This window comes from Ammospiza nelsoni, chromosome 11, assembly GCF_027579445.1.
Source record: "Ammospiza nelsoni isolate bAmmNel1 chromosome 11, bAmmNel1.pri, whole genome shotgun sequence".
NCBI lineage: Eukaryota > Metazoa > Chordata > Aves > Passeriformes > Passerellidae > Ammospiza > Ammospiza nelsoni.
This window is the reverse complement of record NC_080643.1, coordinates 17,996,213-18,009,676: the sequence shown is the minus strand read 5'-3', so window position 1 is coordinate 18,009,676 and position 13,464 is coordinate 17,996,213. Positions and strand designations below refer to the sequence as shown.

Here is a 13,464-nt window from a genome sequence, read left to right as displayed (position 1 = left end):
AATCTCAGATATGGCAGATATTCTCTAACAGCAGCATCTTCGTGAAGCAGGCATTGGGTAGTGAAAAATAAAATTATATTTGCTTAAAATTAACAGTATTGAACTAAACAGCAGTTCCCTGAAGTGGAATTGGCAAGGACCTTCATTTCATTAATCTACTTGAGGAAAAAAGCAGCAGATTATTAAAATGGCCACTAATGGTCCCAGGTTCTGCCTAATGTTTTTCTTAAGCCTCTCCATGGGCTTCCCAAGGTGCCCTGGACCAAACAAATCATCTCCTGCGTGGGCAATGCACTCTCTGGGTGCCCCTTGGAGGGCTGGCTGCACTCCCACCACACTCACACAGCCATTAATTAATTCATTAATGCAGAATTGCAGTGCTTTCACTTGGAGTTCTGCAGGGAGATGATCACATCCTCATACTTACATGTACATCAGAGCAAGTGCAGGATCAAGACTGAATAAAATTAAGCCCATTATGCTGCAAAGCACAAGCCAAGTATTAAAAAAAGATTAGTCCAAGCAAAGATTTTATTATCTCTGTACTTCCTTTAGGCACAAACCAAAAAGAGTAGATGAGTGTGCTGGTCCCAAACTGCAGAACAGATTGCTTGAGAGGTGGCATGAGGAAGAACAGAATAAATGTTATTACCTACAGAGAATTTTTCTCATTCTAGATATGAAATGTCACCAAAAGAACAGCCTGTGTCATGTTCATCAACCTGAATCCTAATGATGGACTGAAATTATATTCTGTGTGTCAGAGAAAGACAAACTGACCACCTAAATCAAAGGGAAACTCAGTCCGGTGAAGATTTTCTTTGTGTTCATTTTGAAGGTCACAGGAAGTTGTGCTGCCTTTTGGAAAAGACAGATTTAAGCTCTGTTTGTTTGCTTGCTTTTTTGTTAAGGATTGAAACATTTCAGTCAAAATCTTTCATTCAGACCTGTGCACAGTTCTGCAGATTTGGATGTACATGTGTGCTCCTAGACTGTTGTAGCAGGATTTTTTCGGGAGAGTCCTGCACTTTGTGCTGGAGCTATTTTCATAGCAACCAGAGGGTACAGCATGTTCCCAAGTGCAATTTTTAGCAAAGCTTTCAAGCCAAACAGAATGTCCTTTGGCTGGCTGCAGTCAAAGCCGAACACAATAATGTGCATTTGTGAGGCAAAATCCTTCTTGAATGAGACAGAACCGGGAGCAGCTTGGGATTATTCACACTGAGTGTAAACAGTGGCAAAGGACAGACCTGCTGCCTTTCTGCTTCCATCTCCACCTCAGCTTCCCCCACACCTTTCCTTTGGGTTTGCACCTTTACTGCCAAATTAAGGAATTGCACAAGAGTCTGCAAAGCAACCCAGGAGTTGCAGGTGTCCATTAAAAGCTGTGAGCAGGGACAACAGGCCCAGGGATGGTCTCACAGACCTCAGGGGCAAGAGAAATGCACTGGGCCTGATACAAATCCTTCTAGAAGCCAAAGGAATGATTCAAAGGATGAAAAAAGCTCCAGAATTAAAAAGGGGGTTATGCTTGTACTGATCATGCACTTCACATCCACTTAACTTGATTTAAAATGGTCCTTGCACTGATCTAGCAACGTTTAACCTCCTCAGGGATAAAAAATTATTTGGTTAACAAATAGAATGAGTTTGCCTTTGTGCTTCCACAAAAACTTGAAGAATTGCTGAGCGTTGATCAAGAAATTTCACCTTAAACAGATGTTTCTAGTCAGACACTGATTGTCAATAAAGTCAGTTCCAGCAATGGTGCTGCTGTCAGCACCTTGTTCTGGCTGGGTTTGTACCACGTGTAAAAACCTCCCAGAGTTTCCGTCCTCATTCCTGTGTTACCAGCCACAATCATTTCACAGCTGGGCATTTCCTCAATATGCTGGGAAATATTTCCAAAGGGAAACGCATCCTACTTTGCTGCAACACCACAAATTTTGTCCCTCAGCAGAGGCTCAGTGGTGACAAGAAGGGACCTCCAAGGCCTCTGAATGTCAGCCAGGGCACAGGAGAAGTTTGACCTCATGGGTTTGTTAAGGTACCTGGGTTTCTGGTTGCAAGGATCAATTCCATGATTCCAATGTAAGTTTAGCCTGGAGCAGAGATGATGATTTATTCATTGCTTTGCTCAGGTGTGCCTGGGCTGAAATGTACCTGCTGAAACAGGTATGGGCATCTGGGTGATGCACCAGAAGGGAAGCATCAGCTTTCTCACAGTGCATCCCAATCCAGGGAGGCACTTTGTGACAGCACCTGTCTGCAGCATCTAAAATATACATTATTTTAGGGACTGATAGCACTAAAAACCACATTTTGTTATTTTCTCATTTAAACAAAAACCTTACACTGTACTGCATATATCCTGTTTACTCTCTAGAGGGAAAAAAAAGTGCAATTTTTTCCTTTTGCCCAAAAACTTACAATTTGAGAAAAAAAGATGCTTGCTTTGAGATATGCTTCTTGCAAATGACCTGGATAAGTTGCATTTGCACCAGGATTGCAATGAAGGATTAATGGAGTGCAAGAAAGAGAGGTCTAAGTCCAACTCTATGTGTCATTTAATTGGTTTGTCATTTGCATCTGGAATTAAAAATAACTGCCTGAAAGCAACAAAATAATTTTATCAGTCAAAAAGATTGGGGTTACTTCCATGGGTCAGCACTGCTGTCTTGAAAATAACCTCATTCCACAATGCATTAAAAAATATGTATTCATTGGTGAGGTATTCTGAGAGGAAAACATTCACATAACCTGCTCCTTTCCCAAACCATGGTGTTTTCAGTCTGACCGCCACAGGCTCAGGGATGGCAACATTGAAGGAGGCACAAAAGCTCCTAAAAGTGAGTTCCTTTGGGAAAAAAAAGGAATTAATCCAGCCTGACGTCAGCAGCTCTTTAACCCTCAGCAGCCTGATTCTTGGAATGCTCAGGAGAATTTCCAAAGGTTTTGATGCCACAACAATTTATTGTCTTTTCTTTTTTATATCTTTTATGTATTCTCAGTGCCCTTAGCATGCATACTTGTAATTCCTCAAGTCTGATAACTTAGCATAGTCCTGATATTCTATTAAGCCAGAAAGCCAAACATCCTAAAGGCCTCACAGACAGAGGCCAGAAAGCCCTAAGCCCCCTTGAGAAACCAAGGTCTCCTCTCAAATACATCCTGTAAACTAAGATTAAGCTCATTCAGGGAAAAATACTTCAAGATAAAAAGATACCACACTATTTATTCAAACATCTCATCTCTTTGTTAGATATGCTAATTTGCAAGGTCTATAAAATTGCACACACAATCTATCGTGTGCACCCATTTCAGTGTCCCCCACCATGATGAGGTGTTACACCACAAAAATGCTTATTAAATACCAAGGTAAAAACCCTTTAACCCTTAACCATGCCTAGTTCTTCATTTTAGGACCAAGGAAAAGGCATCCTCATAGTACCTGTAATTACTCCAGTCTGATAACTTAGCATAGTCCTGGTATTCTATTAGGCCAGAAACCCAAACATCCTACAGGCCTCACAGATAGAGGCCAGAAAGCCCTACGCTATCTTGAGAAACCAAGGTCTCCTCTCAAATACATCCTGTAAACTAAGATTAAGCTCATTCAGGGAAAAATACTTCAAGATAAAAAGATACCACGCTATTCATTCAAACATCTCATTGGGGCATTTTTGTAATATATACAAGGTGTATAAAATCGCACACATGCGTACGCATTTCAGCATGCTCCACCTTAGTGAAGTGTTACATCACAAAATTCCTTACTAAATACCAAGGTAAAACCCCTTTAACCCTTAACCATGCCTAGCTCTTAATTTTAGCACCAAGGAAAAGGCATCAAGTGCTGTGTACCAAGCAGGAATCAAATGCAAGGCCCCATCCACTGGAAGCGCGGATCGCGGTGGGATTGCGGCGGGATTGCAGCAAGATTTCAGCAGGATCCCAGCAGGATTTGCTCACCTGGGTGATGCAGGCTCCGGTGAAGGCCACGATGACGGCCACGATGTTGACGGTGAGCTGGAACTGCAGGAACTTGGAGATGCTGTCGTAGACGTTGCGGCCCCACATGACGGCCTTGACGATGCTGCTGAAGTTGTCGTCCGTCAGGATGATGTCCGAGGCCTCCTTGGCCACGTCTGTGCCTGCGATGCCCTGGGGAGAGGGGTTGGGAATGAGATTCCCTGCTGGACAGCACAAATCTCCATAGTCAAAGCCCACAGGTTTTTATATTTCCTGGAATTTCGTTAATTCGGCCTGGTTTTGATGTGTTGAGTTAGGCCGCAAAAAGGGAATTGACAGAGAGCAGAGAATTCATGTGGTGATGGCTCTGAGTGTTTTATCAGCTTAAAGACTGCTGATTATCTGAGGTATTTTTGTCATTGATGATGGTTTTTTATTATCCATGAACAGAATTGGTAACAAAAATGAGAATTATGTGTCTTTATACACAGTCAGAATACACATGGAGGACACCTTTCCAATTATGGTGGATTTTACCACAGCAAAAGAGAACTCCAGTATTGTGAAGAAAAAGTTCTTTTTTCTGTATGGGCAAAGGATTCTGCATAAAGCCAATAATTAATTAGACAAAATCCTGAAGAAGTATCAAAACAATGCCAGTGAATCCAAGTGAATTAAAGGATTCTGAGTCAACATAACTCATTCCCACCAATATATTCCTTCACTGACAAGTTATTACTTGCAGCTTATATAACTTATAGTGCTTATAACTAAGCAACTTCACATTCAATTAAAGGAAAAGCTCTTACAGCAAATTCATAATGGCACAAACATCAAGATTATACCATTGCAAAGCCAACATCAGCTTTTTTAAGTGCTGGTCCATCGTTGGTTCCATCCCCAGTCACAGCTACCACCTGCCTCTGTTCCACCTGTGTGCTGTCAATAATACCTGCAAAAAATGTATGTATGGGTGTGTGTTTACAGACATTTATGGGCAATAATTAGCTAGATAAAACATCCCTGTAAAAAAGCAGGGTCTGTATAATACAGATTGGATAACACCACACAGTTTTACAGAGATTAAAAAGGCAGATCTTTAAGGAAAATAATGATGAAAGCTGTAGCATCACCACCATCCACTACTAAACATCCCCATTAGGATTTACATGGAAAGTTCTGATCCTGTATCATCAACACATCAACACAACCTGCTCAGGCTTCAAAGGCAATGAGAGCAGCTCATTATGTCCTTCTGGCAGATTCCTGCTATTTAAAGTTTTGTGTCACAGCCCAGCACTGATCAAACATCGATGGAAAGGATTTGCCAAAACCTTAAGTTCATGTTTAGGGCTCTCCTAAACTGGGATCCAGCTGTAATATCAGCTTTACTAAGAGGCCTTCTTAACCTAGAGATAACAAAAGCCATTGATGAATTTTATGTAGCTGGAGAATTTTAGCAGCCATGTTCAATTTTGCCAAACAATGATTAAGGAGATACAACTAATTCTTTAAATTGTGGAACCAAGCATTTTAATAAATAGAGTAAAATAATTTTTACTTTCATTTTGAGATCATTTGAGAGAAATAAAAACCACTTTTCACTTGGTGAATCAAGTTTTTCACACAACAAGGCTGCAGGGAATTATTTTCTACTTATGCAGATCATGAAAGTCAGGAAAATAATGAAGAATTTTTCAGAGGTTACAGAAGCAGCCCAGGTTTTTATAGGAAGAAGATCATTCGCGATTCTTGTTTCTATTTCCATGTCAGGGTCCATTTGAGCACAAGTCCAGAACACAAGATTGTTGTGTAGGATACAAGAACACCTTTCCATATTGATAACTCAGGGGAGGAAAATGACAGAATTCCTTTTGCTAACACATTTTGCACAAAGTCATTACCTTCAAAAACAATTATCCAAACCTACCCAGTGTGAAAAGCTTTCACTCTGCTCTGAAAAAAATTCTCTTCCATATCAGATAACCAAGGAGAAATAGGAAATTGCAGATTACAGAGCAATAGCTGCCTCTTGGCAAGGTTCAGGCTTATCAGGCACCAGAAGATTGCAGTGCCCTGTGCAAGCAGTTAGTGCCCTGTATTTTTCAGAGTTATGAAAATGAGAAAAAGAATCCCTATTCACTTTCCACTGGTAGAATGATTTCAAAAAATGGCAATTACTCTGATAAGATCTCACAATTAGAGCCTTCAGTTTGTTGGGGTGATTTGCCTTTGGTATTACTAAATAAACAGGAACATCATCTGTCACTACTGTTAAAAGCATTTACTTTGTCTTGTTATTAACACATCCTTTGATGTTAAATTAATAGTTTAAGCTTCTGAAAAAAAAAAAAAGTCATTAAAATCTCTGGCTCATTAAGGTATTAATTGCTCCAAAGAGGTCGATAGTATCTGCTCACAACTGGGCTCCAAGTGGGAGCACAACCCAAATCAAGTTGAAGAGGCTCAAACAAATGATCTCCTAATAGAGATAAATGGATATAAATAGTGACTGTGCTGATGACTGTGCCACCAACTGCCCTCCATCAGCCAACTCCTGGGTGCTGCCAACTCATTCACAAGGTTTAGGAGACATTTTTATCCCAAAATCCAAACTGTGCAGCCAGGATGAGCCCAGAGCACAGAGCTGAATGCAGCCACGGAAATCCAGACGTGAAAAGGTCTCAGGTGCCATCAGCACCTGAGCCCCAGACCTTCCCCACAGTGCCCACAGGAAAGATGTGGAATTCTGGGGATGGATTTCAGTGCTACCCATGGAGGAGAGAAGGACTTTGCAAAACACCCATCTGTACGTCAGACAAATTTCTAAAATGGAGCAGCCACGATTATTTGGGATTCAGAGGATTTATCACAGCTCTGCCAACACTCCCTGACTTCTGCCTGCTCTTTTTAATCTCTTCCTCCTCCCATTGCTGAATGTTTGCCTTCTTCCCAGCATGTGCCTCCCTCCAAACACATTAAGGTTTGTTTTTAATATTCTGTCAATGGCTGTGATAAGGTTTCACCTGAAGAATTCTCTTCAGTACTGAGAAATGTGCACAGATTAAATTCACAGTGTGAGGAGAGCAAAGAGAAGAAGGATGCCCAGGAAGGGCTCTCCCTCTGAGCTGTGGGGATTAATCTCTGATGTGATCAGGGAAAAATGTGACTGAGGGCATGAGCTGACAGGCTGCCAGTAAAGAGAACATTCCCTGGCCTTTGCACTCAGTCCAAGTGGCTGAAAAGAAGCTCCAGTAATAATCAATCATGTCTAACAACCAGGAAATTTTTTCCAACTATACAGCTTTACTCCAGCTGAATGCTTACATACAGAATTTTAATAAAAGCAGGTTTTCACAGGGAATTCTTCTACTCTCAGCAAAGCTTCCTGCCAAAACCGCCTTTGCTCTTTCACTGGCCTCTTCCCTCTGTTGAGCTGTTTGGCCATGACTTTCTCCTGTCAGAAAGAATTTCATTCAACAGCCCCAGGAGCACACCTCGAGCAGAACATGACAGTGTGCTCCACACAGGGATCCCGCTGATGTGGCAGGAATTTGGGCAGGAAATTTGGACAGGAATTTGTCCTGTGTCTTGCATAAGACACAAGTTTCTCCGAGCAAGCAGCTTGTGTCAGATGAGGGCAAAGATCAGATTTAAAACAATCATGCAGACCTGTCAAGAAGGGCTCTAAGCCTGCCGTAAAAAGCACAAAATACAAGATACAAAACTGAAATTTATCCTACATCTCCCACCTTCCTCCCATCTAACACTAAGCAAGCATTAAATCAAATCCACTCAGGATAATAACTCAGGGAATATCAAAGAACAATGTCTCTTCTGCACCCATGGCTCAGCTCAGACCCATCACAGACAGGTTCTCCCTTTGTCACAGGACAAGTGCTGCTCTATTTAACCAATCCTTGCTCGTCACCCTTAGAGTTACATCTCCTGGAAGAAAAAAAAAATCCTGTTTTAGAGATTTCTTTCTGTCTCAACTGCTTAAAACAGGCAGGAAAATTCAGCTGCAGCTGAGGATTTCAGAGCTGAAGCCCAGTTCAGGGTTAGAGAGGCAGGAAAGCTGATCCTCCCCCAGGATCACACAGATTTGTGTTTCTTTGACAAGCTAAACAGAGGTACAGCCATGTATTTTCATAAACACGTCCTCTTCAGGTTAGTTTTTAATATTTTCAAACTTATGGAAGCTCCCTGTTAACGTAACAAGAATTTGCAAAATCTGTCTGAAGGAGAAAGCTCAAATCTATTTCAGTTACATGCTTGGGTACCTGCCTGGATAGAAGTTTAAAGGTTTTTTATATAAAAATGTTCTATATGACATTACAGACAGCATTGGGAATTAACTGAAAATTCCTCCACAAAGTTCAGAATATCAATTAATAACATTTTCTGTATTTTGATTATTGTACCCATCTCACAGCTTTCCACATTAATGAGGTTATGAACATACTACCATGCCATGAAATTATAGTTGAAATATTTGAGTAATTAAGGGTAATTACTAAAAATCTTTTTTTCTTAAAGTTCCCTTTCTGTTTGATAACAAATTAGCCCTGCATGAGAATAGATGTTTTTAATATCACGAAAAAAAAAAAAATTCCAGTCTAATTTAAATATTTTGGAAGGTACCACTTGTTTAATTGGTTAACAGAGTATTTCTTTGATCTTTTCTTCTGATGATATATTCTCATCAGTGTTAAACAATTGTTTCCTGCAGCGTTTTCAAAAGATAAACTGACAATTTTGAATTATTTCAGCAATAGCACTGTAACCTTACATCAGTATAAATGATATGTAATTTTACTTGTTATATTTGGAAATAGAGTTAAAAATATGGAATTTTTAATTTGACAAATAATAATATGAAATATGAAATTTTTAAAATATGAAAAGGTGTCTTAAAACCCATCCCAAATTGTATTTCAGCGGGACTGAGATTTTGGTTTCACTGAAGGGCTTTGTGAGGATAAACCATTCTGATGGGCGTTTTTCCAATCTACCTCTACTTCAAAGCCATAAATGTTTGACTGCAAGTGTCTGCCCAGGCTGAAATGCTGAACCATGCCTTTCTCTGGTCCCTGAGCAGCACTGAAAACAAAAGTGAAAAATAAAAATGATCCTTTGCTGGGTGGGATTGTGCTATGTTAAGGGGAAAAAAGATTCCCTCCAGCAGCTGTATGTCATTAAAAATTAAATATAAAAAAAGTTTATTTTCTGATGTGTGTTTTTAGCCTAGAGCAGATAGAATACATCAAAGGGGAGAAAATCCTCTCAATCCCTCAAGTGTCTGAGAAAAAACATAACATTTTAATAAGAGGCCCAAAACTAGTGAACATTTAAATAGTTTCTTGTAACTTTTAATGGCCCTTGGAGTATTACCAGCCAAAAAATTCCATCATGATTTCCACAGACTCGTTCTTGAACTTTGTTAAGACACTTAATTACTCTCTCGACCTTGTCACATCTTTGAAACATTAATTGTGGTACTTGCACATGGCATTCAGTAGGAGTAAATATCTTTTGGGCTGTCCAAGTGCTTATGCTACAAACCATCAACAATTTGCTGTTCCTTTTCTCTACAGCTCTCTATTGACTTCAATTTCCCTGGCAAAGGTTTCCTGCTCCTCTTGAGGGAAAATCCTGAATGATTCAGACGAGCACTCCCGAGGGACTTGGTTAATCCACTTAATGAAACACAAATTGTTGTGTTTCTGCAACAAATCAGCTGCTGGGATGAACAAGGGCTGTTCTCTGAGAACAGGATCCTGGAGCACAGGGTTTAAGATGCACTGCTCAGGAGAATTCAGCTGACCTTGGGCAGGTCTAACACTGACCCATGGAGATAAAAATGCCCTCCAAACCTTTCCAATCCTGAACAAACCCCTACTGGAAAACCATTTTGGAGCACACCTCCCCAAGGAATGTGTATTATTTGTTAATTACACATAGGTACTACCATACTAATAAATGGTGTACATTATAAAATATACATGTAAAAGGGGGGGATGGAGATGATACATTCTGTCTCCATCTGCCCCATCCAGTGCCCCATCCAGCACCATCCATTTGCACCTTGTCTCAAGCCCAAAGAACCCAACTGATCCAGTCTTCAAATTCACAATGGGACTTCTGCTCTAGAAGACATTTAGGCATTTTAAAAATTTGCATGAAGCTCAAATGCCTTTGCAATCAGTCATGTATGGAATCACAGAAACAAAACCTAAAGGATTTCCTACCTAAATGTGGATTAATATTGGAGCCGTCAACAGCTGAAAACAGGTATGTGATCAGCTGGATCTTAGCCTGAACTTAGCTGCTCCAAGAATTGCTAAAAGGGGCTCTCCAGACTTTCCAGGGCCTTAGCAAAATATTCCAGCTCTTTCCTCATCAGGAAACAGCAACCTGCTGACAGGGTTTCTACCTGAGCATGGCCAAAAATGATGTTATTCCTGCCCAGAAACTGCCTGATTTCACCAGCCATGAAGTGTGAGCCTCCAAGTCAACTGAATAAGATGTCAAGTCCTCAAAAGAAAGAAGGAAACTGCAAACCAAACCATCTTTAATGGCAGCATTCCATCTGCAGACAGTGTGGGGAGAGAATGGAGTTTGTATGGGGCACTTCCTACAGGGCAGACTCTAAAAATACAGGAATCTAAAGGGAGCCAATGCAAATCAAACAGTTAATTAGCTCATAGGAAAAATGGAATTGGCTGAAATCCCCATCTCCACTGGGCAGCTCCCAGTCTCACCATCCCTTGCTGCTGTGACAGGAATAGGTTTTTTCCTCTTGGAATACTCTTTAGGGCAAGTCTGGGAGAAGAGATGCATGGAGTGACTGGATTCACTCTGAATGAGATTGCTTTTGCTTCCCTCATAAAGCAGTGCAGGCAAAGACAAAAAAATCTACATCCCTTCTTGTTTATATCTTGTTTCCCAGCAATATTTTCTTTCTGCCCTCCAAATGCACATTTTCCCTCCCAGCTCGAGTCTCATTCCAATTAAAAGTCACAAGGCAAATATGAGATTGCCTAAATGCACTTGCCAGGCATCTTGTTGCTATTTCTATTATTCCTGCCAAGGAGTTTCCTATTATTTTCCATGTCAAGGCTGAGGTAGAACACAAACACAAGAGCGCAAGAAAACTTCCTTGTGTGGTGTAGGGATGTGCAGTTAAAGATGATAGCTCAGGTGGATTTGTAACAGTGAAATCAAATCAGATTATGTCATTTAACATCTTTCTCATTGATTTCCAGCCCCCCACAAGCAGTTTGCACCCACCTTTCACCAAAGTGTGTTTGTCCGTGGGGGAAGAGCGAGCAAGCACCCGGAGCTTTGGCCAGATTTTGTCAATCCGCTCCTGCTCGATCTGCAGGGGGAAAAGACAAAAAAAGAAACCAAACAGTAAAACCTCCAGCCTTGTGATAAGGAGACTTTATATCATAGTGTCAGAAAATTCCCATCATTGCTCAAACCTGTAACTTTTCTCCAGAAAAATTCCATGCTGCAAGTGAAGACAAGGCCAGTACTAACAGGGCTCAACTGCTGGCCAACACAGGTAATTTTTTCCACAATATCTAACCAGCCTTTCCTATCATCTTTATGGGTAATTCCACCCAGAATCATCACTCTAGATAAAGGATACTGGAGTTTCTCAAAGCTGATCAAACCTGTTCCCAAGTTTGTTGTTCTACTCCACAGGAGAACCCAAATCCTTCATTTAGCACCAATAATGGCAAGCTTTTCTTGTGTAGCAACAGGAGCAAAGCCAAGCTTGTTGCATTTACCAACATTTCCAGGATTCCACCCATCCATGCAGGGAGCACATGACTGTGTCCACTCGTTTAAGATGGACTCGAGAGCCAGCATAGATTTTTAGTTTTTGGAACTGTGTGTGAGCTCCTGTCGCAGACATCTTTTCATGAAAATTTTTTTCTTTAGGATTTTTCCTCCTGAGAAGCTGAGAGGCCTCAGGAACAAAATGTAAACATTGATTATCTGCTGCTGTGGAATGCAACAAGTAGATCTGAGATTGGTCTCGTGGTTGTTTGTAATTAATGGCCAATCACAGCCCAGCTAGCTTAGACACAGAGCCCAAGCCACAAACCTTTCTTACCATTCTTTCCTTTCTATTCTTAGCTAGCCTTCTGATGAAATCCTTTTCTTCTATTCTTTTAGTATAGTTTTAATTTAATATATATCATAAAATAATAAATCAAGCCTTCTGAAACATGGAGTTAGATCCTTCATCTCTTCCGTCATCCAAGAACCCCTGTGAACACGGTCACAAGCTCCATCTTTGATGAGGAGTTAAAAACCTTCCACAGGATGAAATTTTTTAATGCAAATCATTGCTGTGAGTACATTAGAGAAAGTGGAATAAATTAAAAAAATGAGAGGAGCTGGTTCTCAGTAGAGATTGCATTTTAGGAGCAAAATTGCTGTTGAGTTCCTCCTCCTCCTTGCCATAAACCTGCAAGATTCTTTCTCCTCCTTGCCTTAAACTCCTGCCTTAATGGACTTCGTTTTGATTTCTTGTGGAGCAGTGCAGTGGTTCTAAAAACTGCAGAATTAGGCCTGTACTAAACTGATACTGTAAGAGCAAACACTGGAATTTCACCACTGTTTTGAATTACAAATATTTAGCAGGAGAAAAAAGCAGGAATGTTTCCAAGTGGTCTTTACAAGGCGCACACCAGCGCAGGAGAATATTTTGGTGTTTTCACCGGGTTTTGTTTACCTCTCCCTTCTCATTTCGGATCCTCCTGTTGAACTCCTTGCCCTCAAGGCAGAGGAAGTCCTCTCCGGGGTGGATGATGCCGCATTTGATGGCGATGGCACGCGCAGTGTTGATGTTGTCCCCGGTGACCATGCGCACGGTGATCCCGGCTCGCTGGCACTTCCGGATGGCTTCTGGCACCTGCAGAGACCCCTCAGGGCTTTAGCTTTTGTAGTTTTCAAATCCTGTACTGTAACTCTAAACTCCACATAGAGTGCTAGTTAACCGTCTTCACATTTTGGTCAGATAAAATTATTGATTACAGACAGGTGCTGCCATGCTAATAAATTGTGCACATTATAAGATATACAACAATTCCTCTCTGGGCCTGGAACTCAAGGACACCTCACTGCCTAAGGCCCCAAAAAGAACAACCAAAAGTGAGTTAGGGGGAGCAAACTGGGTGTGAATGACTGCATTACCTGCAGCTGGAATTGGAGCATAAACCCCTGATCTGTGAATGCCCAAACTGATAATTGTGTGACAAACTCGTGCCCATGGCCCACCTTGGGTGCAGCCTCTGGAGGCTGTGGCTGCCCAAGCTGTGCCCACTGAAGGCTTTCATAGACCCCCACTTTATTCTCTGAACCCTGCCTGGCCTCTGCTCCAGGGGCACCTCCAAGGAATCACAGAAACAAGGCAAGGGCAAAGAAAACTCCTGGATCGGAGATAAAATACAAGGCAGGTGTTTCCATCCAGAA

General features: G+C 41.2%; 1 protein-coding gene across 2 annotated transcripts in view; it reads right to left on the bottom strand.

The window, feature by feature from the left end:
• The window catches only part of ATP2B2 (ATPase plasma membrane Ca2+ transporting 2), a 404,082-nt gene that overhangs the window by 34,355 nt on the left and 356,263 nt on the right, over window positions 1–13,464 (bottom strand). For both annotated transcript variants that reach the window (XM_059479819.1, XM_059479820.1), the window contains 4 exons: window positions 12,725–12,904; window positions 11,266–11,353; window positions 4,818–4,924; window positions 3,973–4,164 (listed from right to left, as the gene is read on the bottom strand). In XM_059479819.1, coding sequence (XP_059335802.1) covers window positions 3,973–4,164; window positions 4,818–4,924; window positions 11,266–11,353; window positions 12,725–12,904 — 567 coding nt within the window. The remainder of the gene's footprint in view (window positions 1–3,972; window positions 4,165–4,817; window positions 4,925–11,265; window positions 11,354–12,724; window positions 12,905–13,464) is intronic.